Here is a 27,199-nt window from a genome sequence, read left to right on the forward strand (position 1 = left end):
ATCCATTCAAATGTTCTCAAAGTGTGCCCCCAGATTAATTGTGTGTGTGTGTGTGTGCACATGTGCACACCGTGGACAGGTGTACCTGTGTGAGGAGCAGCCTGAGGGCCTGTGCTGCTTCCTGGCTGAGCTCCTTCACCCCCCTCCTCTCCACCGCCTCCATCACCTGGAGTAGGTCAGGCTCCCACAGCACGGCCGTACTGTTGTGCTGCATGAGCTGCAGAGGACACAAATGCAGACACATGGATATATGTACACATGCGAACGCACAGATCTACTCATTACCTATTTGATCCAAGTACTTCTACCACTTGTAGTGTGGAACAAAATGTTTTTATCACCTACATTAACTTTTGATACTTTTTATATAAAATATTTATAACTGCTCAGAATCAGGCCCCATAAATTATACTTCATTTGAGTGGTGTGTGGTTGGTATATGTGTGTAACATCTCACAAGTGTGATGAGTTTGAGAATGGCAGGGTGCAGGAGGCAGCTCTCTCCTGAGTTGAACAGGCAGTGGAGGAGGAATCGAGTCCATGGCTGACAAACCACATACTTGGCTAACACGCACACACACAAAAACACACAAAAACACACACCTCAATCCCAGAGGGAGTGAAATGACAAGTCGGGATGCCTAATTCAAATCAATTCAGTTTAATATCTCTCTTTACCTGCAGGTACAATTACTGAAATTAGTTAATGTCTGAAAATGTGCCAAAACTACAATATCAATACATACAGCTAGAATGTAAAAACAAAACATGCATACTACAGTGTTGAAGACAGTGACAATATAAAAGAATCATGAGTCACACATGCACACTAACACAAATACACACACATACAGTACATACTCTCACACATCTACAAAGTCACATGTGCTCTCAAGCACACAGATATTCTTTTTTACTCTCTCTCTCAAACATATATACGTAAAAACCTCTCTCATGCATACACTTGTAAATGTTCTGTTTTTCTCTCTGTCATGCACACATTCACACTCATTCACAAACTGTCTCTCTGTTTGTTACCTGTAGCGGGACTCCTCCTCTGAAGGAAGCCCAGCAGGGAGCTTAGACAGTTGACTGAGGCTCTGAGCAACAGCTCGTGCTTCTGAGGAGAAAGAGACATGACATGTGAGAGAAGTCGAGTTTAGGAAAAACAAAGAAGAAAATAACATCTTGCATCTCTAAAATGTCATATCATTGCAAGTCATGGGAGCCGCAGGAATTTGACATGTGCCTATGTGCAGTGACTGACAGAGAAAGGACACAAACACAGCAACAGATGTACAGGAAAAAGACATGGACAACACACGCATTCACACCCAGACACATGCTCACCAATGGACAGAGATGCAGCCAGAAACAAAAGGGAGAACAAGGGAACACCGGAGAGAGCGACTGAGTGAGGGTTTAATAATAAATGTCTCTCCCACAGTGGCGGTGCTGGCAGTGAGCACTATGTAGTGTCCAAAAATACTGAAGTAGGCCAGACGGATATATAGACGACAGTGGAGAGTTACACCCTGATCCTGAGGCGGAGAGGAGGAGATAAAGAAGAAAAGAGTCAATAGCAAGAATGGGAGGGGATGAGAGAGTGAGGGAGGTAAAGTAGGTAGGGGTAAGGGAAGGGACAAATAAGGAAAGGGCAGATGGGGAGACGAAGATGAAAGGAGAGGTTAAAAGAAACAGTGAGGGACAGAAAGTGGGGAGAGGGGGGAATGAGAAAGAGGAGAGCAGAGTCAAGAAAAGAAGAGAGGAGAGGCACTGTTGAGCTGCAGTGTTTCCTCTTTCCACCAAACCAGAGCATCAAGAGGAAAAGAGAGCAAAACAGAGGAGAGGAGGGGAATAGGGAACTGTTACTCATATCAGCTGCTGAACAGCAGACTACAGAGCACTGAACCATAGAAGCTGAAGCTCAGCACTATACAGTCTTTTTCCACAGAGAGGAAATGCCACTGGTGTGGAACCAGAGGCTGACATTGCAGCACAGGATAAAAAAGAAATACAACAGGCATGATACCTAATTATCCCAAAGTTTGCTTATTTTACCCAGTTTTTTTTTTTTAGGTTGTCAAACTCAAAAATATAAATCTTTTGCAAACATATACGTTTTTGAGGGACTGACTTTAAAGCTCACTTTAAATCTGCAATGTATCTTATTTAATATATCATTAATATACAATATATTGGCCAGAGAACTGGGAGAGATGAGTTTCACATCATGTTTTTTTAAAATTATGAATCAAAACCAACATGTGCTCGTAGTATTACGCTTCATCAGCTGGAGATTTTTCCAGGTTTTGTACTGACCCAGTAAAATACATAGCAGGCTTCCACACCAACTCCCACAACACCTTGATACTTCTCTAGTTCAAACATCATTTTAATTACCTCTCACTGCTGGCAAGGATGACACTTAAGGACATCAGCACAACATATTTGTTTCTGTCTTGACTATAAAGGTATAACGAGTTGCGACTGTGATACTGCGGCAGCACAGCTCATTTAGCTGTAACCCATGTCTGTCCGCATGACCTCTGAGAATCTGCTAATTCAAGAATTGCTTGCTCATCTAAACTGTTGTGTACTGAAGATCCATTTCCAACCGTTTTCTAGTTGCTTATCCTTGTCAGTCAAAATAACCAGCACCAGTAGAAAAAAAATATCAACACAAATATAATTTGCAGTTTTAGACGGCAATTTGTGAGGAAATCCTTCATCATGAATACGACTGCACATGTCTAAAGAAAAAATGTTTGTCACTGTCTTCCACTCTCACTGCTTCCACTTCAGTTTAAATACTTTCATGTCTCCGTACAGACCTTTTCTTTAATAAACCAAGTTCTAGTGTTCATTCTTCATCAGTATGTCTTGTATCACAATTTGCCCATGAAGTGCTTCTGTATTCAATTTGAACTCATGTCTGTTTAATGGACAATGAGTCTTGAGAAGTGAGCTGCATTCGAGATGTCTCTTACTGCCGTTTTATTGATACAATCAAAATAAATTACAACCACTCACACTGCAGCTACTCATAACCCCTGCAAGCTTTGTGATTCATTGATTCACAATACCTTAGCCTCAGTCTTACAGCAAAAATGCACTTTTAGTGTGCAGCTGTTCAGACTTGGCCATTAACTGGTGGCGGTAAAGGTAGTAGCCAGTGTACTTGGTTGTGATAAAGCATATTATTACTTTGCCTGTGTATTGTGATGCTCGAGCACTGCTTTGAAAAATAAACAATATAAAATTACCAGGTTGAAACAACAATAAAATCAAAGGCCTGTGTAAGAGTCAACATTATGTTGTCATTCAGTGCACAGTAGATGTCTGAAGAAAATCTTGGATTACTCATATTTTGGAACATGTTGGTTTTAGCTCTGAGCTGGCTGCTGCTGAGGAGAAGTAGTGCTCCACCCATTTAACCTAAAATGATTGCTCAAGGGGCACGAGTGTGCCGCTTTTGTAATAAGCCACAAAAGTCAATACATCAGCGACATGTAATAAAGTTTTGGAGATATCTGTGATTGTACTGGCTATGTGTGGCATTCCATTATGCTAACTGCTAAATCAATTGAAATCTCATTTTCTACAGAACCTTGTTTGTGAAAGGCAGTTCAATGTCATTCTGTAAAGATTATAAAGATTATCTTTATGTTATCTCTGCTGCAGAATATAGGCTGGAATGAAAGTAAAGAAAGAGAAGGGATGGCATCATCATATCAGGATTTAAGCCCACTGCCGTGGAAGCACATGAATATGTATCTCTGTTTGAGGACAGATGCACACTCTGATAACTCTGATGCAATCTTTTTATCTTTAATTCTAAGAATCAACATTTTTGCACATATTTTTATTCATATTGCATTTATTAGGATCCTGAAGAAAGCAGGGATTCATAGACTTACAAATAAAAAAGACTGTATCGGAGAGTGTGGAGCTCTTTTCTCCTTCCTAGGATGTTTACCTGTGAGTCAGCTTGATCAGGTGTGCATTTTCTTTTAGTCATTATGTACCTCTATTCACCGAGCCATCATTAGAGGGAATGCTTTACTTTTAAATGTTTACTTTGATGATTGAAACAGACAAAAAAATGACAAGAAACACAGCTGGAGTCTTCCTATGACACTAGAGGAGGTAACTTGCTGACCATCACTTGTTGAAAAACAATAAATTTGGTAACTCTCCACCTTTCATTACAACACAGAATTCAGATGTTCTCTGTTATTTCTGCCTTCCACAAACAAGAAATGTGGGAAATGTAATGTTGTAATGGTATTCCCTGCAGCAGACTCACATTCATCTGTTGATGTAAAATCCATATAGTGCTTAAGAGAGAACATACACGTATTACACATATACTCAATCCTCCCCAAGTGCTACAACCTGTAAAAGAAGTCCACTGAGAGCAGTTGAGAGGCATCGGGCCCCTCTGGAGCCAAGTGGGTACAAAGCGCCGTCTTCGACCGCCAGGGGTCTCGGCCCGACCAAGCCAGGACCAGTGCTCACACACACCACTGTTGATGCCAGGTCAACATCAAGTAAAGCTTGCAGGAACCTCAGATAGCTGACTGGAAAGAGAAAGTGAAAGAGAGAGAGGGAGGAGAGGAGGATTGGTGAACGGCTGGAAAGGGAAGAGATGGCATGTTTAAATACAAAGGAGCAAGAGGACAACGAGAAGGCAAACAAATGTGGAGGGCCAGGCCACAGGAGAAACGGGTTCATGGTAGAACAGAAAGGAGTGAGTGAGAGCATACAGAACAGGAAGTTTGAAGTTGATTGTAAAAGCAGGTAGCTGTGGGAATAGAAGCGCAGACGAGAGTGAGAGTAACAGTTGGAAGAAATTGAGGGCAATTTTTGAATTGATATGTGACAGAAACGGAGGGCAAGAAGTTAAAGATGTCAGTGCACGGTGTAGAGAGTGCGTGAGGCAGTGAGAGACAGGGTTAAAGGAAGGTCAGCAAGACTGAGAGACCAAAGTAGTGATGGAGATAAAGTGAGAGACATGGCCAAAATGACTGCAAAAACTGTGGGTTCCAAACTGAGAGCTGCCAGCCATTTGAACTGCACTTATGCCATGTACACCGTGATTAGAGCTCTCTGGGGGAGGGAGGACTCAATTAGTGGCGGTAGAAGAGACAGAGCACAGAGATGGGGAGAGAGGGATGGATAGATGGAAAAAGAAGGGTAGAATGAGAAGCATTAGGGAGATAAAAAAAAAAACTGGGAGACAGAAAGAGAGAAAGGAGGCAGAGTGAGTGAAGGAGTGAAGACAGAGAGCGAGACAGAGAGAGAGAGAGAGAGAGAGAGAGAGAGAGAGAGACATAGGGGGGCAGAGGGAGGGCGCCAATACATCACAACGACCCTGACAGGCCACTTATCCAGCTGACACACAGAGACACCGGAGCAGCAGGGATGATCTGTCTCCAAGTGGTGCAGCGGGATGTGGACCACTTAATATAATGAAAGTGTGTGGAATGCAGGCCAGGGTTTGGTTACCTGCACTGAGGGTAAAAACTGACAGACACTTTACCTGTAAAGACTACAAGTAAACCAAATGGAGGGAAACCTCATTAGTCTTTTCTGAGATTTGAACAGTATATGAACAGTTGTTGCATCGGTCAAGGATTTCTGACCTTGTCCAAATCAAAGCAAAACCCTACTGACATGGATTAAAACAGAGTAGCACAAAATTAGAGCAACGATGAAGCTGAGAAGAGATTAAGAGGATGCACAGAACAAAAAGGGGGAAAAAAGGAAACACAAGATGTGTTCAAATACATAAGATCCTGGAAAAGCACCTGAAAATCCCTTCAGTACTCTTAGGTTAGACACACGTGCTATAAGACTTACATTGCTGATAAACTGTTTTGGCATCTGCTGTCTGTCTCTTTCAAAAAATAATTTTCAGAAAGAATTCCAAGTTTGTTACCCAGCAAGAGATTGTCTGTGTTTCTTTTATGAACAAGGAGTTGCTGCAGAGCTGTGTCCAACCTCCAACTGATGCTCTTATGGACCTTAAATAACAGAGAAAGGGGGAGAGAGAGAGAACAAGGGAGAGAGGGGAGAATCACAAGAATAACACGATTTGGCCCGAAAGGCTCATTGCAAGTAAGAATGTATTATCCCTGCAGTGCAAGCAGAGAGCAGAGAAGAAAGAGCATTGTTCAATACCACAGCCTTACATTGATTTGTATCAAATGAATCCAATTGTTGTTTTGTATTCTGCGCCCACATCAGAATCTATGCAGTTTTTTTACTGTATATTCTGTGTCTTGCCCTTGACTGGGGGAAGCTATATCCTGAAGTTGCGATAAGAGCAAAGCTGGGCTGTTAGTGTGTACCTGAGCGGAGTGAACATGCTGCAACGTAATGAGGGAGGACAGGAGTAGATGGCTGCAGCATAACAGGGCTGAAGGGAGACCAGCTGACGAAGAGGGGGATGGAGTGGAGGAGGTGGAGGAGGGGGAGGAGGAGGAGGAGGAGGAGGAGGAGGAGAGGACTTTCTGCAGCTGGTCCATTAGTCCACTGTTGGAGAGCAGCATGGAGACAGCTGGGGAGGAGAAGGCGCTATGTCATCACACTTTGATGGGTTCTGCACTTGTGTGTGTGTGTTACAACAAACACATCCACACAGACTTTCACTTTGTGCAGCACCTGTAAGGACTTTATAACTTGTTTGTAACTTAATAACTTGTTAAATTTAAAATGACAGGCATTCAGGCACAATCACATAAACACAAACAGGCCAACATTCAAGTGCTCAAACCATAGACTGTATAAAAAATAATGGATGTGGCAATGGTGACGTCACCCATTGGTTTGTGGACTCATGTTTTGAAGCCTCGAGTTTGGCACTTTGACTGTCGCCATCTTGGATTTTTGGAGCCAGAAGTGATGAGAAGTGAGCATATTTGGACGAGAGGATGTAGCTGATCCTAATGCTAGCTGCCATTAAACCATTAAAACCAAATGTACTTACCAGAAGGAGGGTCTTTCAGTACAACCAAATGCTACAAAGGACTTTTTTAGGTGACCAAAATGTTATAATTAACTTTCATGAACTGAAAAAACACTGAAATAGCGACAGCAATGCTTATACTCTGTGAATCTGGGCACGTTTACGTTACCTAACCAATGTTGTCGCTGTGGTAGCAACTTAATCACAATGTAGCCACACCCTGAAGCATACCCTGCTTTATTGTCAAATTTAAATTAAATGGGAACATATTTTACTAAATGAATATCATGCTGTATTGAAGGAGACTAGAAACTAGTGATTGAGACCATAAATTCATTAGGAAACTGTTTACTGGGGTAATAAATCAAGTGAGAAGTGGCTTGACTTATGAATCAGATTGTTGCATCAGCAGAAATGAACAGAATACAAGTGGAAATCATTTGCATAATATTGGGATTATATACAGTATATAGGGAGCCATGCTGGTCAAGTACTACAAAGAGTATAATTACATATTGTCTAAAGCTATAATCTGCTCTTTACAGAGGAATGTGTTTCTATTCTTGTCCTCCTTAGCATCAGCTGAAATACCACCTAGCCTGAGGCTGAAGCAACTAGCATCTGTAAACTCGCTACTATTGATGAAGAAGCAGATGGTGAATGGAGGTAGTGTGCAGCAGAAGCAGAAATGCTATGGGCATAACTGGCTTTGCTCCCCAATGGTATCCATGCTCTCTATCCACTGGTCTCACCTCATTAACAACACACCAGCTCTTTGCTGACCTCTGCTGAGGTTCTTCTTTGAGGCTTGTCCAGGTAAATTATTTAGCTTGTGATAAAATCAATGCCAATCACCATGTCAAATCATTTATGTCTTTAGTAAGAAACAATGTAACACATCTTAATTAATCCTGTAAATTATTCCATCATATATCCTATTTATTCAGTGGAGCTATTTCTTCTATATTTCGGTTCATTTACTCTCATTTTGCCTTTGTGAGATTCAGAAATGATATTTTTTGTTTTCTCTAGAACAAAGATGTCTAATAAAACATTTAGGAACCCACATTAGATAGATTCCTCTTCCATCTTATTTTTTAGTATCTGCACAAAAAATAACAAACTTCCATCTTTCTAGCAATGTGGCAGTGGACATGAGTGTGTATTACTGTGTATAAAACCTAGTCTGCTGACCATATTACTGTGTGGGTGTTTGTATGTTTGTGTTTCTATGTGTGGTTTCGTCTGTGTGTTACAGATATTTTCTAGATGCATCAAGGTGACAACACAACCCTGAGAGCCTGCGTGTGCTTTTGTGCACATGTCTGAGAAGCTCTCACGGTTGACAGCATAACGAGTGTGTACAAGTGTCTAAGAGAATGCTCAGGACTGAGCTAGTCTGTGTACTATTATGTTAAGATGTACAGCAGGTGTCAGCTTTTATGCTTATTATTTCTTCTGGGTCTCAATACAACATGCTTGTAACTTGTCAAAACGGGGCAGAGGGAGAGAGAGCAATAGAAATGTACTGAAAAGAGGAGGCAGAGAGTGTGTAAAAGATGCAACGTAGGGACATGGACAGACTAAGAAAACTCGTGAGGAGATAGAGAGAGAGTAACAGAGCAAGAAAGTGTGTCTAACCTCTGTCAGTGCAGTGTGCAGGGGACAGACTCAGGCAGCAGTACAGGTAGCTGAGGGCACGCAGCAGACTCTCTGTGTTGGTAGGCTTCAACCTTCCTGTTATATTATTCACTGACACACACACAGACACACACACACACATTCAAGTCTGACAGCACTTCTCTTTCTAACGTTTTATCTGCAGTGCTCTCATTTGATTTCATTATTCGGGGGAGACATTAAGACACGATGTGACAGACAGATAAAATGTAAAACGCTTCACCATTTACTGCCTGTCACGTCATGTCTCCCAGTGGTCGGTAAAGACTGAATTAATCTGATCTGCCGGTGAAAATGGCAAGAATGAACAGCTGGGAAATATAACTCACAACACAGAATGAGGTTCCACTAATGCAGTAAAAAGACCAAAACCTAACTGGTGAGTCACAGAGGGATGAAGGGTGTTGACATCAAGGCAAAGAGTAAAATTTCTTTTTTTATCATAATGGGCTTAAAGTTTTAATTTGTCAGACATGTCTGGTAAATGTCTGAACAGCATTTTCATCATCAGATCAGCAGCGAGTGCTTCTATAGGTCGATGATGGTGATATCAAATAAAACATGAGCAAGGCTTAGGAGGGAATACAGGTGAATGTGGATGGAGGTGAGATAAAGTCAGCAGCACAGCAGATTATGTGTGAATAGAAAGATGTCAAGATATTATCGAGTACAGTTACTGCATGATTATGTGTCTGCAATGTAGCATGTTAGTGCCTGTGTGAGTGAGGAACATACTGATGAATGTTAAAGCAGTTTGTATGCATTATTGCAAGGAAATTAACGTGTTTTTGTCTGTAATGTATCAAGTGTTGCATTAATTAATCGTCTCTAATGAAGGGTGCGTGTTTGATTATGCAGAGTGATGTAAAGCATGTGTAGGAACTGTGTGTCTGTGTGTGTGTATGATAACAGATGAGGGCTTTGAGGAGGGGAGTTACGCTCAGTATGATCTGTCAGCAGCACCTTTTCACCTCACCATGGTAGAGCAGCGTGAAGTGCATCCCGTCCATCTTGCTGTAGGAGGAAGAAGAAGGCGGGTCACTGGCCTGCATCACACAAAGCAGCTTGAGCACCAGAGGGAGTGAGTTCACTGCAACAAAGAGAGAAAGAAAGAAGGCACGATGTAAAAAGAAGGGTAAAAAGAGGCTAGAGAGACAAACAGATATATATATAAAACTATGGACATCTTGAAAGTGCTGTGAGGGAAAGAGATAAATTTAAATAAGAGATAGAGGAGGGAGTGGTGCGGGTAAGAGACTGACTGACACTCATCCTGAATTAGCATTTCACCTCATCTCATTATTTAGTCTGAAACTCAAAGTCCCCAAAGTAGTTTCAACAAAGCCAAAATACAGGACATTGTTCAAACTGACACTGTTCAAACAGCAATAAGGAATTTCTAAAAACAAGTGACAGTATCTTGCAGTGACTTGTGGGGCTGGAGCACACAGTGATCATCAAGAAGAAACTATCATGCACATGTGAAATAACAGTACGCTGGGTCTGGATCGGGGGGGGGGTTAAGGGTGAAACAGACAGAGAGAAAAAGGAGAGAGGGAGTGTGAAGAGAGAGATGAAAGGAGAGAAAGTACTCAAACAGGAAAGAGACTGGAGGAAGATCAGGCAGAGCAGTCATCTACATATCCTTTCACTGCTGTAGTGCATAACATTAAAATAACTCCCCTCGGGATGCCTCAGCATTAGGGGCTAATATAAAGTATATATTAATGCAAATTACAGTGGGCTGAACTGGAACACGTGGAGGGATAACAGTCTGTAATCCCTACAGGCCCAGGGATGAGCAGAGCTTGCAGAGGCTAACCACAGCAACAGTTTTTGAATCCTCAGCTGGCACACTGGTGTTGTACCCTTCAGCTGTGCTCATTAACCTGGTCAAAGTTACAGATATAATAATATCATCTGCCAGACACCTCTGCCAAAAGCACATTATAGCACCAGATATGTATGCACGTGATGCACAGCATGTCTGGGAATTGAACCTATGAAACCTGGAAGTACTCATGCTCAACCTGATTTGGACAGGACTCACAAGAATTAAACCAACATTAAAATACCAATCAAACCAATACTGAAAATACTTAATCTCAGCATTTAGAGGATTTTCACATATGGATTAATCTTTTAAACTTTATATTTTCTGTCTTGGTTTCACCCTTATCTCCCTTTAAGCTTTTCAATTAACATTTAGGAACTACTACTTATTCTAGATTAATTAACTCTCAGTGAACTTGTATCGTGATGACATCACATTGTAATATTGTTTTACTTAACTGTCTAAACTGTTGTCAAATTAATGACTCAAAGAAGACTAATTCATTGGATCATTTTCTACAAGAAGAGATGTTTAGGGCTTTTCTCAGTTTATGCTATCTGAATACTGAAATTTAGTTTGAGTTTGGAGTTTTCTTCACCCCAGTGTCTGTTGAAATTAAATCATACAGGATCATACACAATCATATAGTCATCTAGACCAACTAGTATCTCATTTCCCATCTTCTATACTGACAAAGGATGCTGGAAAGATTCCTTTTAATAGAGGATTAATGATTCTTCCCTTCAAACATTAATCAGAAGGGACAGAATCAGTTGGTGTTCTGGGAACTGTACTAGCATTTCAATCCAATTTAAAAACATCTGATCACTTTCTACATACAAACTAACCATAATGCAAAACTATCATGCTGGTAATAGTATTTCAGGTTTGATTTAGAAACATTTTGCTTTTGATTTAAAAAAAAAAAAAAACAGTTGTAGAGACTGAACAACTATTCATTACTGTATAAGTAAAGAATTCCACTTTCTCTTCATGTGACCGTGATCAGTCCGCGTTTAAGGTCTTCATCAGGAGTACAATGTGAACTGTTAGAACCATTAGAGAGAAAATGCTGCCAGAGAGAACAGTCCAACAAACATAAATCCACACAGGTATTCTTTCAAATGATCCAGTATGTGTGAATAATTAAACTGAGTGCTTTCCATTATGTTGCATAAGCACTTCCTGCCAAATAGACCAATTAATCCATGCAAAGTGCTTTATAGATGTTTTACTGTGTATACTGATTGTTATTTTCATATCGTTATTTAAATTTCCAACATAATTTGTTGATCTACTTAAATCAAGTTTGTGGAGTTTTTTAAAGTCACAGAGGATTTTAAAGAATTCACAGACACACACCAACACACATTTCAATGAATGAATTACCAATATCTGAAAGTTTTAGGCTACATGCATACTTTTGGTAAACCATCAAAACAAGATTTGCAAGTTTCACTGACAATTTTTTTTTAAATGTTTGTACCAATTTCTCTCAATTTGAAATGCATCCCACATACATTGTGCTCATCGTCACAGCATATTGCTCAGACATGTGATACTTCTCAACTGCCAACGATGCACAGAAATACCAACGTGTACAAACCAAACTGTAAAAAACTGTCAAGCAATAAAACCTGGCACTGAATGTTGAACTAGATTTAGTCTTTTTATTAAGTTTATTCAAGATTTCATTTAATCAACAGTTTGTGTTAAGACAACATGAAAGATAAAAATGGAATTGACTGAAACTTAGATGTCACATTTTTGAACAATGAGCCTCATGTATTTCTGGTCTCCGAAGTAATCTGGTGAATTGATGTGTACAGTTTGTTCTTGTATTGTCTTGGTCTCATCAAATGTGTGATTTATACTGTGTAGTGGAAGGTCTGTGGAGAGACATTCAATAAAAAAATACTTTTTTTTAATCAAATCTAAGAACTTTTTTAGTCAATATGAAAAAAATGGGCATCTGAGACCAGATAGCCCAGGTATTGCTGTTGCTGCTGGCTGTGTATAAAGCAGAGATTTAATTAAGTAACTCCTTTAGTGTTTGCTGTGCGCAGAAAAAAAAAAGGACTGTCAGGCTTTGTTCTATTACATCTCACCTTGTGTGTATGTGTCTATTCTGTGTATGAGCTTGTATTGAACAGGAAAGAGACAATTTTATCAAAAGCCTTCATTTGCTACACAAAGTTTTAATATGCATGACTGAAGGCACCCAGTCAGAAAACAAAACAATGTCTGTGCATCATAAAAAGTGAAGGCAAGACAGTAAACAGAAACAGACTCTGTTTGTATCTGCATTTTTTCCCTGCTTGTATTGTTGATTGTATTTTCAATGCTTGTATTCGTAACATTTGTGCTTTTCAACTCTTTGCCTGCCCAGGGACTACAGATGAAAATGAGCCTTTCTGGCTAACTCTGGCATATTTTCAGAGACGTTATTAATATGCACTATCCCTTTCAAGTAAAGTAAAAAAAACATTTGCCTCAGTCTTTCTAAACTGTTTCTATGCTTTAACGAGATATAACTGACCATCATGTCAAATGGTTATATGGTGTGTATGTTTTTGTGAGTTTAAGGGTCTCAGCAGGACATACGACTCACTGTCAACTTTGCCGTGCCCAATGTGCCAAATGCACTTTTGGTAATTTTGTGGTTGTGCTTGCCAGATGCACCTGTAGCACACTTGGCTACAAGGTGGGATCAGAAAGAATACATTATTATACATTATAGGTGGCCGTGTTACTGTGCAACTGACAGTTTGGAGAGTTTTCCTCAAAGAAATTTATTGTTATCTGGGATGTGCAGAGTTTCAAATATAAAGAGAAGATAAGAGTCTCTTTTTGAAGTTGAATGTAATGTAATCCTATAAGTAATGATCCACAAATACAGTTTTAAAATAACACGCTTTTATTTCCAGGAACACCACTATAAAATTCAACCAAAACAACTTATCACAGCTACACATCTACCTGTGTTGTAATTTAAATATATAACTAATTGAATGAAATGGTTTGTGTGATTTTAGAGAATTTTATATGAGTGTGCCTTCACAAAATAATGATCAAAATATTATGAAATACTAGTGCGCTGAGCTTTCGACCTGCTCTGAGCTGGCAGGCAGCGAACCACTGAGGACACACTCATTCTCTGTACCAAGCTAGCAGTACACCACTGGATAAGCATCGCCACACCCTCTAACACTTACCCTGTGAGGTGTGTCCCTGTCCATGACCCATGTTCTCCACGCTGAGCCTCTGTAGTGACTGGAGCAGGGCTGTCCTAATATCGGTACACAAATCTGCCTCATAGTCTCTTTGACCACGCAAGAACACTTCCAGCACCTCCAGTGCTCGTTCTGCCAGGGAAGCCTCCCTGGTGCAAACCATGTCCTACAGTCATACAGACAGTCAAATAGAAAGACAGACACAAGTTTTAATACAGATTCATTTAGAATATCTTTTGTGAAACTGACACTTCCCGTATTGTCCTAATGCCAAAGCCAAACAGGTACTCAATGCAGGTCAAAGAGTAACTTAACATCCCCTGAAATTCTTGTTTTTGCTGGCCTTCAGTGGTTTAACTTCACACCTTACTGCAGTGATGTACAGGTGTACTCCAGGGCCTAGTGACATCACTGTCGGGTGTGGTTACAGATTCAATCGTGCCCATTTTGCCCACAGCCAATAGCACGTCTGTTCATAGGTGAAACAGTCTTTCAACCAGAGAGGGCAGTGAAACACTGCGTAGTGCTAAGTCTCATTTCTGTTTCAGGCTTAACAAATAGTTCTACGTGGGTGTGAAACAATGCAGCACAACTTCTTAAATCCAAGTGACTGTTTGTGGTCTCTGCTTCTCACCAGGAGCGTCAGTATGACAGTTGGATATTTCTCTAACAGAGTCAGTAGCTCCATGATTTCTGCATCTGGCTTCTGTTCATGCATCTCTTCACAGCTTTCTCTCTTCTCTCTCTTATCCTGTTGTCCTGCCTGTGCCCAGGGATGAAATACAACCATTTTTTTGTCATTCAAAATTTTAATTGCCCATACTAATTTTAATTTGTGAAAGTTCAAAGTAGAATTAATCAGTGAAACGAATACAAATGTGTTTAATCAAATCAGCACAATTATTTATCAACTAATTCATGTAAATCTGCAACAGAGATTAAACAATTGTCCTCTCACCATAGTCAGCTCTGCATCTGTGTCCTGCGCTTGCTTTGTCAACCAAAGTTCCAAGACCATGGGCCCGCATTTCTCTGCTAGCTCCTTATAGCGGCAGATGAAGTGGAGGAGTGCAGGATGGTGAATGTAGAGTGAAGAGAAGCTTTGGCACGAGGAGAGTGCCTTGCTGATGCAGTTCAAAGAAGCCTTGAGTAGGTTGAAAAAAAGATTGAAAAAGCCAAAGTGCTTTCTTTGAGACGAGAATATAGACACAAGTTAAAAAGCTTGCAGTTAGAAAGAAAATTCCCTCACAACACAAACGTGAGACTGGTTATAAACCCCACTGAGGCAAAGCCCTCAGTCACAGCAGGGGGTCTCCTGTAATCTATTGCTTATTTTTATTCACAGTCAACACAAGATGTATACTACTAAGTACTCGCAGGGAAGTTTTGCTACGTGGTGTTCTTTGAACTACAGAAAAGTACATTCATTTGAGAAAATTTTATTTGTTCTGTGTAGCTTTAGAAAAAAAGACTGAGCTATAATTAATATTCTTTGCTACTGCTGCACATCTACAGCACAGCATAGATTTTCCATCAAAAAAATGAATATGAGCTGTCAGGCTTTGATTCTGAGTGTTCTGTGGCCTCCACATTGACAGTTTCCACTTTTAACCGCACAGAGCTCTAGCCTCAGTACATGCTCAGATTCTCTTCCTTTGTGCACAGGAAAAACATCTTATTTAACACCTTCATCTCGACCAAATCTTGACCCCTTGTGCTGCAGTGCTTTCAAAGAATATGACTTGAGGATTTTCTTTTTTACTTTCATTGTTAGGTTGACTCCTTGAGCAGAAAATAAAAATAAAATATTTAAAACTGAGCCAGACTACTTGCTTCAGCTGTCAATGTGTTTTTCAGTAAGATTTACAAAGGGATAAAAGTTAAAAAACAGTCAAAACTACTGAAACTCTATTTAAATAAATTTTAATCTTGAAGCATCATGGGGCCAATCTACAAAATAGTCATGTTCTACAAGCTATAGAGGTTTACTGAACAGCATAAAACACAGTTTTAACCTTGAAACTGAAACTTGATGCTGTGAATCTAATAAACTACTTTTGTAAGATATAGAGTGTGTTGTATTTTCTGTTCTGTAAGCTGATCAGAATTACCCCACTGAGGCTGGTGCTCTTGTCCTGTGTCATTGCCAGCAGGTAGAGGGCAGACCGGAGCACAGAGTGAGGTAGGGTACAGTTGCCCTGCTCCTGCACTGTATGCAACAGGCAAACAACGCTGGAGAACACTGTCTGGTCTGGGAGGAGCCTGGCTCACACACAAACACACACAATTATGACATTTATATGACTGTATGCAAACACACAGACACACATATACTTGAATGTCAAACTCACCCGGGACAGACACATTCATTGTGAGGGTGATAAAACGGACACAAACACAAACAAAGTGCTCCAGGGGCATATTGATGTCACGAGCTTTCTATCTCTCTTTCCCTCACTAAAATACACATGCACAGGCACACTCAGTCAGAGTGTATGCCAACGCACAGACACGCACACAGATCCTATCACTGAGTACACATACGCTACACACTCAGCCCTCCTACGCTATGTAAATCTCTAGCCACAGCTCCCATTAATCTTGATGAGACCACACAGTGGCAGGGAGAGGCTTTCATCCCCTTCCCCGGGGGGTAATACATAGCTGAGGTTCCACAGAAGGACAGATTAAACTTTCCAAAGAAGCCAACGTTTCTCTGAGGTCATAAAATATGTACTTAAGAACACCCTCGATGGGCCACTGCAGCACCACTAGAGCAAGGAGAGAGCTACAGATACATGTAAAACCTACTGGTTTCTTCTTAGAGCCGGGTAATATATTGATATAACTCTGATACTCTGTGACATGGTACAAGATGTTTTCTGGGATTTTGGTTGTTTCAATTACTATGATATATCTCAAATGTTCTGCTCTCAGGGGCTGAATATAGTAAAGTGGTGCTTTGTGAAGAATCACTCTCAAGTTATCAAACTTCAGCTGGGTAAAGTCAACCATAAAAGTCTCTGTCTGGTCATAATATCCACATGAATAATCAAACTTTCTCAAAATGGCTTTTAAGTATTAAATATTCCGAAAGCAGCCATACAGTAGACATCTCTAAACTTTTCCAAGTTGTCAGTAGAGTTGTAATATTTGATACTGCACACTATCAAGCCATACCTATAAGTTTATACACAAACAAAACTGGAGCACAGACTGCAGTGGGGCAGCCAGGTCTGGTGTTTACATTGTTAAACACAGGTAATATAACACTACTAAGAGCCACCAAGCCAGGGAATAACCGTCTTGCTCAAAGACACTTTAGCAGGGCAAAAGGATGCTACTCTGGGAGAACAAAGTCAGTACTTCTGGATCAAACTATGCTCTCCCCTCTTACAAAGCCATTCTGCAGTACCAGGGATAAGAACTTTGAATTTGTGTCGGCAAAATGTTGTTTAGTGATGCTGAATCATCACTTAATTTTAACTTGAACAAAGACACCCCTTTTAATAAGCGAAACTTGTGCAAAACCAAACGCTGTTCCCTTTTCTCAACTATTTGATATGTGTGATGCAACAGTGTCAGCTATGATTTCCTGGGCAATTTGCACATGTCTCTCACCAAGATGACGAAATGTCTATATGTGTGAATAAAGTAAGTGAAGGTGTTTATTATTGTTTCTGTTGCTTGGCACTCTTCTACACAGCCAGGTGTCGTCCACTGGCAAGAAAGTAAATAGCTCAGGGTGCTATAAAGACAAACTGTGAGTATGTGTGTATTTGTTCCTGCCTGTATATTAACTTTTATTATGCAATGGTCCCCCATCTATATTCAGTACTGTATTACCTGTCTCCTTGCTGCAGGGCGAGGTGTAGCATTATGACCAGACAGTACTGAGTGGCCCTTGGTCCTTTATAGTCACACAGCTGGAGCCCAGGGGCCTCAGCCAGCAGACAGGGCCAGTCTGACAGACGACAACACAGAGAGGGAAGGTTGTATAGCAGAAGATTCTCCACATCCTCAGCATCTGGGTGATGAAGAGGGAAATAAAACAGAAACAACAGAGAAAATGGTTTAATAATCAATGCTAGGAACAGAAACAGGAGAGAAAGAGAGAGAGAGAGAGAGAGAGAGAGAGAGAGAGAGAGAGAGGATATGTATGAAGGAGGGAGATGGATGGAATAAAGTAAAAAGCAGCAGAAGAAACCCTGAGGCCTCATTTACAAAGGAGCATTACTCACTAATTTTGTGTTTATGATTAAAGCCAAGCCAAAGCTATGGTTTATGAAAAATTTATCTGGAGGAAAAAAATGAGTTGGGTTACACTGATTTCACACTTTTTCCAATTATCTATGTTGTAGCCAAAGAAAAACAATTAACCAATATATGGATGTCATGGATGCTTAAATTACTTTTTATAACATTCTTTGAAAAAAGCCATATTATGTAATCTAAGAAAATCAAAGAACATTTTTTAATAAATGATTTCCCTGAAGAATAGGAAGACGAGATGGAGACAGAATGTGGAATAACAGATGCAGTATGTAAGAAAACAGAAGGAAAGTAACACTGCAATGAGAGACGGATGAAGAAGAGAGTCAGTGTGAGGGTGCCGAGGAAGGTTTCCTCCGACTGAAAGAATGGTTCAGGGGGCAAAAAAGATACGGTGTATATACATAAATAGAGTACTGCCTAAAATGGGAAGAGAGAAAAAAAGAGAGACAAAGGGGAGGTGAGATATAAAGCAAAGCAGGGAATTCAGTAAAAATCTGAAACGACAAAAAGAGTAGGACAAGCTGAACCGTGACGTTGCCTCCATCTTTAGGGAAATGAAGAGAGAGAGTGAAGGGAGAGAGAGGGAGAAGAATATGATGCAGCTTATAAAAAAAAACTTGGAGAGAACAACACAGATTGAGAAGGGGGAAAGAGAAAAGAGGAAACCACTGAAACATGGCACCGACTAGAGAAAACGGTGCTGTGCAATTCAGCCTCATGCAGGCCTGTAGAAAGAGAGAGAGAGAGAGAGAGAGAGAGAGATGATGATTAGAAATGGAGGGGTGAGCAAGAAAACAACACCATATGCAGTATATGAAGGAATCACAGGGAAGCAGGGGCAGAGCAAAGAAGAGAATGACAAAGATGGCAGACAGGGATAAGGGTCACTGATGCATGACTACACAAAAGCTATAAAGCCACAGCAGGGTCTGCAGGGAGAGGGACTACCAATCAGCCAGAGAGGAAAACAAAATAAAGAGGGAATGAGAGATTAAGAAATATAGACAGAGGGGGAGAAATAAATATTAACAAGGACCAAAGGGAGAAGCAGCTGACTTGTAGAATGCTGCAGACCGACGGCAAGATAAGAGAGCACAGCAGACAGGAGGATCCACTGTGGAGGACGATGGGGAGAGTCACATAATGAAGAAGAGCACCAGGCACCAATGGAGCCGCCACTAGAGATGATACTGGTCCGATACTGACTCAAATAGCTGGATCAGGTATCGGTGATAATGGGCCGATCTAGTATCGGATACCAATTCAGTAAATTTATATCACATTACATTTTGTTTTACAAAGTTCGGGAAGCAATGTTGAAGTCAAGCCTGATTTTGCCTTCTACATTAAAAGAACGATCCCAGTCTCTTCCACACAGTGAAGCATTAACCACTGGTATCAGATCGGTAATTGGCATTGGCTGATACCCAAAGCCCAGGTATCAGTATCGGGACTGAAATAGTCGGATCGGTGCATCCCTAGCCGCCACCTCTAGGGAACTGGAAGAGTGGAGAAGAGAGGTGAAGAGAAACGAACAGAGTCTCAAAGGGCGGACTGTGTGAGAGAGGAACACAACAAAGGACAGACAGATGAGGAAGATGAGAAGAGAAACAACAGATGGGAGAGAGACAACAAATAGACCTACAAAGCAGGCTGCGGTGACATGTAGCCTCCTGTTCAAGTTTTGATCAACAGAAAACAAAGAAAAGATAGAAGAGAAAGGAGATGAATTTTCTTAAATATTCACACAGCCATTATAAGATTGTCAGACAGCTACAGTATACAAACGTATAAAAGATACACTTAATAAATTACATCAATTTATTAGCAATTCAATCAACAAAACACAATAAACAACTGACTGAGGGGTGTACAGAACAAGATGGTTAAACTTTATAAATAAAGATAAAAATGAACTTTTCTTGACATGAAAAATAACATAAAATAGGTAAAATTCAAGATGAGAGCAAAGAAAAAAAAGAGAAAGAAAGCAAGAGGCTGAAAATGAAACTGAAAGAGATAAGGGTGATGAAAGGAAACAAGATGTTGACAGGCAGAAAGAGGAACAAACAGGAGTCTAGCTCTGCAGTACTCATTATTCACAGCAACAAACACACACAAACAAATACACACACAGCTTGCTCGTACAACTCTTACATCTCATTACCTCAAAGAAATACTTTACTCAACTCTGGTCTCAATGTCACAACATGCCTCCAGGGGACAACTGCCGTTTCCCATAAAATGTTTTCTTTTTTTACTCTTCATTTTCGAGGATGTCACAGTGACGTGGAAAGGGAAAAGCACTGGATTTTAGCATTTGTTTTTCACTGAAGTTACTTTTCTTTAATATAATTTACTTCAGTCTTACATAATCAGAAGCAACGCTCTGTTTATAGGAAGTACCCTGTTATCATTGTCACTGTGTAGTGGCATTTCAGATGCTTTGCATCAGTTCTTTCAAACACACACACACACACACACACACACACAAAGCAAACAGCCATTTCACACATTCAACATGTTTACAGCACACACATCTGGCCATGTTACTACCATAAGAGCCCGGAGCTACAGTTTCGTGACCTTGTAAACACTTTTTAAAAATGGTATCATCAGTTTATTGAATGTGTCAGATCCTCCTTCTGAACAGAGTGAGACACTGAGAACAGGCATCTCTATTAAGGATGGGAATCTTGTTTAATGTTGACATTTGAAGTCAACATAAAGAGAGAAGACAGACAGAGGGAGTGCGCCTTAGTGGGTGCGAGAGAGAGAGAGAGAGAGAGAGAGAGAGAGAGAGAGAGAGAGAGAGAGAGAGAGAGAGAGAGAGAGAGAGAGAGAGAGAGAGAGAGAGAGAGAGAGAGAGAGAGAGGGCATGCAACACAGAGAAACTGAACAAAAACAAAAACGTAACTTTGAAGTTCTTATTTTGTTCAATGTAATTCTGTCTATGCAAGCGATTCTAGAAAAAAAGTACAAATCAGATTTCTCCACAGACTCTCAGTTTTGTTTGATGCATTAAATAAATACTAACTATATAGTATGTCACATAAAGTCAACTTGATTTGGTTTGTTAAATATTGCCTACATTTATCCATTCAATATAGCCAGGTGACACACTCTATGCACGTAACATTAAATCCAGTTGTATTTCAATACACAATAATCAAAATCTCCAACCAAACTCATATATATTAATGACATCATCAATGACAAACAGAAAAGTGTCCTCGCAGGTATTTATGAGGTGTTTTAGAGATAAAAGTGGACGCTTTTCAAAGGACACTAAAATTAATAATAAAATACTTGGACAGAACTAATTTGTAGGGTTATATTTTAGCTATTGGAAAGAAATTATTTGCACAAATGACCTGACCTGACCTCCTTTACACAAAACCAACACATCTTAAACAGCATCGGTTCCATTCAACACCGCAACGGCATAACTGGTAGCATGACATCATTGCGTGGAAGCTGACAGGAACAACAGGGTTTTTAGTGGCGGTGCACGTAGCACGTACCTCTGTGTGTAGGGCAAGTGTATCTAAACATTTGCATACCATGTTGGTAGGAGCCAGAGGCAGGGCTTGACTGGGAGAGCAGACACATACTGAGTTTCTGTAGAAAACCGCAGCAAGATGCATTTAGATTTGGGTTCCTGAAAGAAGTAAGAGGGACAAAAACAGACAAGAGTCAGAGAAAATAAACATTAAAACAAAGAACAGGCAGTGGAAAAGAGAGCAGGGAGTGAAACAAATACAAGAATAAAAAAAAAAGAAATAAAAGAACACCTGAGACACACATAACACACGGTCAATGCAGTGAAGAGTGAACTGTGAGACACAGGACAGGATGTGCTTTGACTTAGTCCTTTCAGAAATGAAACAGACACGCCATAGTTGAGTTTCATTACCACTCAGAGCAGGGGGGCTTAAAGTCTACAGAGTCAACAACATTTATGACCACAGTAGCACACACACACCCACACATACAGTAAGCTTTGAAGCTGCAGATCCGATGTTCTGAAACAGACACACTGCTGAGAAGACTGGCTTATTGAAAAAAAAAATAGACAGAGTGACTCAGAAATGACAGACGCCTCAGTCTGTTATCTGCCTCATTGTTCAATGTGCTCCGACAGAGAACGATAATAAGAACTCAACTTTCTGAGCCACCATGGTTTAACACACACACACACACACACACACACACACACACACACACACACACACACACACACACACACACAGACAGAGCTTTTAAACAGCAGTGCTTTGTTAATACAGTAGCTATGTGTGGGTCTGTGTGCACGTCCTCAGGTTATCTTGTTACAGTGTACCTGTTTCCCGCACAGAGGAGCCCTTTGTGTTCCAGAGCCATCCTGTAGAAACCAGACGATGCTGGAGGGAAGAGGAGGTAAAAAGCAGAATAAAGGAAGAATGAGTCAGCAAGAAATGAGGAAGAGGAGATGAATGGTATTAAAAACACTATTTATATAAAACTTTTCAAAACAAATGTTACAAAGTAAATGATAAGTGACATACACAGTGAGACAAATTCTATGACTGAACAGCTGAAAATTAAAAAAAAGGCACATAAATGACTAGTTCTAGGACTAAAAGAGAAAGAGCAGCTAACACGCTGAAGAATAAGGGCATAAAAGCTGCAGGGGTTCAACAATTCAATGGTTTAAACGTAAAAGGAAGAAAAGGATGGAGAAGAGATGAATTTGACACTTGTCATCATTATGCTACTCCTATTCTTCCTCTTCTTTTCCGAGCTATATTCTCAGCACACACTATCCAAAAACTCTGAAGGATCGGGGGGGAAGCTCATCATTTGTCAACAGTGGAAGTAATGGAACAGCAGTCATTTTGTAATTCTATGGAAAAAAAAAAGATATTATGTAAAATTGTACTGTACTTAATGTCTTGGCTGTTTTAGTGCTGCACCCCTGACTTATTAGAAAGAAGTTCACTCACTACTTGTGGAGCTATGCCAAGGCACTGTTCATCTATATCTGCAGATGACTGTTCTGTTTTGTTAACTGCTTGCAGCATAAACATTATGTATTATTATTACTTTTCTTTTTAATGCCACCTACTGGCTTGTGTAGATGCCCAAGGCAACATGTTTCCTGTCAACATTTGAGGCACATCATGTGGAGTGCCAGCTTTGGACAGATTGCTTAGTTTCTTCCCTAAGTGATATGAAATTTCATCAAGTTAACATTCAGACATGTAGCCATATCTTTGATGAGAGCAGGAACTTTTGGCATTAATGTTTCTGGGATAATCTTAAAACTGCATAAAATATGGATTGTAGTTTTATAAACATTACCTTCCTATAGAAACAGAAAGGTTCAGTGGTTCAGAGGATAACACAATCTGTTACGTGATAATGAAATTAAATGTGAAATTTCAGTCCACCACTGAGGTCCATTGGCCAACAAACAAAAACTGGACTAGGTCAAAACCTAGTATATGGCTGAACCATGTATGAAATGCAAGAGGGCTTTTAAAGACCCAGTGAAATGAAAAATACATTTTCTCACTTCTAATCCTGTGTTGCTGTGTTAACTTTTCAGTTATCTCTTGTTATATGCCAATTATATGCCATATCATCATTTTTGAGCACTTTTAGTCTTTCCTCTTTCTGTGAAACAGTTTCAAGTGTTTGATGATTCATCTTGAACTCAGGGGAATTTACAAAATTAATCCAATCAAATGTGACTTTGGGCGACAAGCGAACTGCAACCATCACGTAAAACCACACTTGACTGTTTGTGGGCTGTAGCGGCTAACAGAGCAACATGGAGAGAGGTGGGAAGAGATGTGTGTTCGGATATGAGTAGGCAAAAACTTTCCAGAACAATGTGGTTGAGTTCATCTCTCCCTCGTCTTACTGCTCAAACAACAGGTTTGGGTGTATGTGGAGCCAACAGTCTGTTCAATTCTGTTTCTCTCTGAAGCTGCATATCGCGCTAAACTTGTCCCGGGCCCTTTTTAGCGGTCCAATCAAATGCAAAGGACTTTATTGAAATCCCTCTTGTAACTGTACAGCGCTCAAATGTTTCACTGGCACTGCATCTGAAATCTCTCAATGTGTGTACTATTGTTCAACATACTTTTGTGTGAATAAACAGTAGTATGTTTTATCACATCACTTCCTGAGAGCCTCCTTGCTGGTTGGAGGCGTGTAACCGTGGTAGCCTGTGCAAACCAAAGTAACCTGTGCAAAGCAGAACCTTTACTTACACTTAAATTGAAGCGTTATTGACATTACGCTTCGGTCACTGTCCACCATTGTCTGTTATGTTGTTGTTGTCATCACTACTGCATTGCATTGTGGGATATTTATGGTGGCACAATGTCCTTGTTCTTGCATACTGTAATATTTCCCCATAAACAATATGCAATTCACGTATTATTGGTTTCATACTAAGGTTTCAGACACACTAAAAAATCTCACATACTGTTTTAGTGTACTTAATAGCATGTTAGTATGGAATTTCAGACGCAGCCAGTGACTTTAATTTGAAACGTGGGTTTTTAGTGGCATTTGGCTGAACAATGGTGTAACATCATCACTCAGCAATGAGTCAGTCAGTCACAGACATTCACGGTTATAAGGCTGGCCCCCCTGTTGCAGTCCAGCCAAAACTACTTACATACAACTCTTGACAAAAATCAGAGGAGAAACACATGGTCCATCATCTTAAAATAGGGAAATGTGTCCACTACAAAGTCTTATTATCTTGTTTCATTAAGTGGCTTATTTACCAAATTCCAATTCTCTGTGCATAAAAAAGCCTAAATGTAAACTTTATTGATTATGCCAAATATAACCCACTCACACACGTCAATGACCAAATTGGGTTATATAGCAGGAGATGCATTATATTACTCAGTAGAGAGTTTTTTTTTTAATCCAGGGCACTAGATCGTTTACTTCATCATTTAAAGTCCTTTATAATATTCCTATAATATCCATGTCAGTATTTGAAACAAATCTTTGTTGGTTTTAGTGAATTTTCAACATGCTTTATATTCTTGTATGTTACTTCTAACATCAATATAATACTTTTAAAATATTCCTCAAGTAACTTGATATTGATATGAAATGAAAATATATTTCTCCGTTATCAGTAATGTATTTCATTATTTAATCCAACTTTGCATTAGTTTTATTATATCACATGATAACAGAGTCTGTTGTAGTTACACACCAGAGAGTTTATAACATTTTTCTCATAGGCCATAAACCTGTCTTGTTTAGAGGTCCTCTAGATAACAGAGAGGAGAGTCGTCTGCTACTGCACTAGTCAAGCTGAACGGCTATTCTGCTGAACAGGCAGAACAGACATAAGATCGCCACACCCAGACCCGCAGCGTGTGTCAGTGCAAACAGGAAATCCACACACTGCAAGAGGATGGAATTTATGATTCTGAAATAAAAATGAAATCACTCTTGACTAAAGATTTTACCGTGTCACCCTACTCACCTAGCTTTTTTGCAAAGACAGGCATGAGAGATGGAAGGAGGGTAAACTGGGAGGACAGGATGGAGTAGAATAACTGCAATATCTGAGGATTTGGTGCACATTCACACATCCTCTACACACACAAACACACACACAGCAAATCACAGACAAATAACCAAAACACAAACTGTAAACAATTTTTTCTTGTCTGATTGAATAGAACATACTTCAGAAAAATGTAACATAAAAAACATTCAGCAGCACTACATCAGAGGTGCTGATCGATAGGCTCAAATGTCCATGTGTACACAAAACTAATGAAGGCAGAGACTGTGTGGCTGTGGTTATTAATATAGTAATTTAGAAGAACCGCCAGAAAGAGTGCGGTAATCATTCTGACCTACTTTGTGGAAAACAGGAGTGAAGAATTATTATTTTCTCAAGTGTTAGGTTACAAGTATGTGTGACAGCGAGATAGAAGGTTGAGATGAGATGGTTAAACAGATGTGTGTGTGTGAGTGAGTGTGAATGAGTGGGTGCGCGTGTGCGTGCGTCCAGCTCTCACAATGACAGTGGGTATCCAGACGGAGTCGCAGCAGTGAAGCAGACATCGACACAGAGACTCCAGTGAGTCTTGAGCATGGTTGTGTTTAGACGGAGCTGTGAACGTGTTCTCCTTCAGAACAGGCTCTGACGCACAGTCCTCAGCCAGCCTTGGAGACACAATACACACACATGCACAAACACACACACACACACACACACACAAATGCAAAAATGACATAAAGAAGAGACACATAAGAAATACAAGTACACATGTATACCCAGGGTTTGACTATAACTCTTCTTCTGGTGGCCTGAATCTCTTTTTGAAACAAGTAAATTTTTTATCTAATTGATATGAGGAAACAAAACTTTAAGACATACCAGCCATCTCAGTTAAGATACGTAACTCGTTAAATAAGTTGGTAAGAGGGATATTTTTACCAAACACTGAACAAACCCAAGACTGAACATTTTGTCTGTATATTAGTGAGTGAGTTGATTGACTCTTTAACTGTCCCAGTGATCCCATTTAACTCCCTGAACATGTGACTTGACAATGTGCTGACCTGCAGACACCCTGAAAACAGACCAGGGCCTGGAGCAGAAATCCTCTGGACCTGGAAGCCTGGCTGCTGGGAGCTGACCTCTTTAGACTGCCCTGGAGCATAACAGAGAAAGATGGGGAATAAATAAAAGACGCAGAATGAGAGAAGAGAGGAGTGAAGAGAGGTGGAGCAAGAGACGAGCAAATCTGATCATCTGAGAGAACATAATCATCCCTTCAAAGCACATCAACCAAACAGATTTCCTAATTATTACAGATTCATCTAAAACTATGATACTTCTCCATTAAGAACAACCCTGAAAAAGCCTGAAATTGGGGATGCACGATATTGGATTTTTTTTGCCGATATCCGATATGCTGATATTTTCAAATTCATTTTGGCCGATTGCTGATAACAATATACACACATTTTTTCCACCTGGCTGAGGAGACTATTACACATGCAATCATAGATTGTACTAAGCATAATCAAGAAAAAACAATATATGAAGGAAGAACTCCAGGAAGACTGGAGTTCATGAGCTTAGCATTAAAACTTTAATGAACCTGCCAAGTGGGTCAAGCAGTAGTTTTCTTTGAGTTTATTAGACAGACAGGATTAATGTGT

The 27,199-nt window shown here is 40.1% G+C and overlaps 1 protein-coding gene across 4 annotated transcripts in view; it reads right to left on the reverse strand.

Moving 5' to 3' along the window:
• Window positions 1-27,199, reverse strand: part of LOC137168421 (meiosis inhibitor protein 1-like) — a 61,157-nt gene that overhangs the window by 6,846 nt on the left and 27,112 nt on the right. For 2 of the 4 annotated variants that reach the window (XM_067570997.1, XM_067570996.1), the window contains 18 exons: window positions 26,594-26,685; window positions 26,047-26,194; window positions 25,503-25,614; window positions 22,338-22,398; window positions 21,559-21,656; window positions 17,567-17,747; window positions 15,832-15,982; window positions 14,679-14,864; window positions 14,355-14,483; window positions 13,703-13,886; window positions 9,630-9,743; window positions 8,615-8,725; window positions 6,357-6,565; window positions 5,945-6,029; window positions 4,399-4,583; window positions 1,039-1,120; window positions 458-564; window positions 86-217 (listed from right to left, as the gene is read on the reverse strand). In XM_067570997.1, coding sequence (XP_067427098.1) covers window positions 86-217; window positions 458-564; window positions 1,039-1,120; window positions 4,399-4,583; window positions 5,945-6,029; window positions 6,357-6,565; window positions 8,615-8,725; window positions 9,630-9,743; window positions 13,703-13,886; window positions 14,355-14,483; window positions 14,679-14,864; window positions 15,832-15,982; window positions 17,567-17,747; window positions 21,559-21,656; window positions 22,338-22,398; window positions 25,503-25,614; window positions 26,047-26,194; window positions 26,594-26,685 — 2,367 coding nt within the window. Of the gene's footprint in view, window positions 1-85; window positions 218-457; window positions 565-1,038; window positions 1,121-4,398; window positions 4,584-5,944; window positions 6,030-6,356; window positions 6,566-8,614; window positions 8,726-9,629; window positions 9,744-13,702; window positions 13,887-14,354; window positions 14,484-14,678; window positions 14,865-15,831; window positions 15,983-17,566; window positions 17,748-21,558; window positions 21,657-22,337; window positions 22,399-25,502; window positions 25,615-26,046; window positions 26,195-26,593; window positions 26,686-27,199 lie in introns of those variants that run through there. The other 2 variants (XR_010924279.1, XM_067570998.1) reach the window with 2 other exon arrangements.

The sequence above is a fragment of the Thunnus thynnus genome, chromosome 17 (genome assembly GCF_963924715.1).
Source record: "Thunnus thynnus chromosome 17, fThuThy2.1, whole genome shotgun sequence".
In the NCBI taxonomy this organism is placed as follows: Eukaryota; Metazoa; Chordata; class Actinopteri; order Scombriformes; family Scombridae; genus Thunnus; species Thunnus thynnus.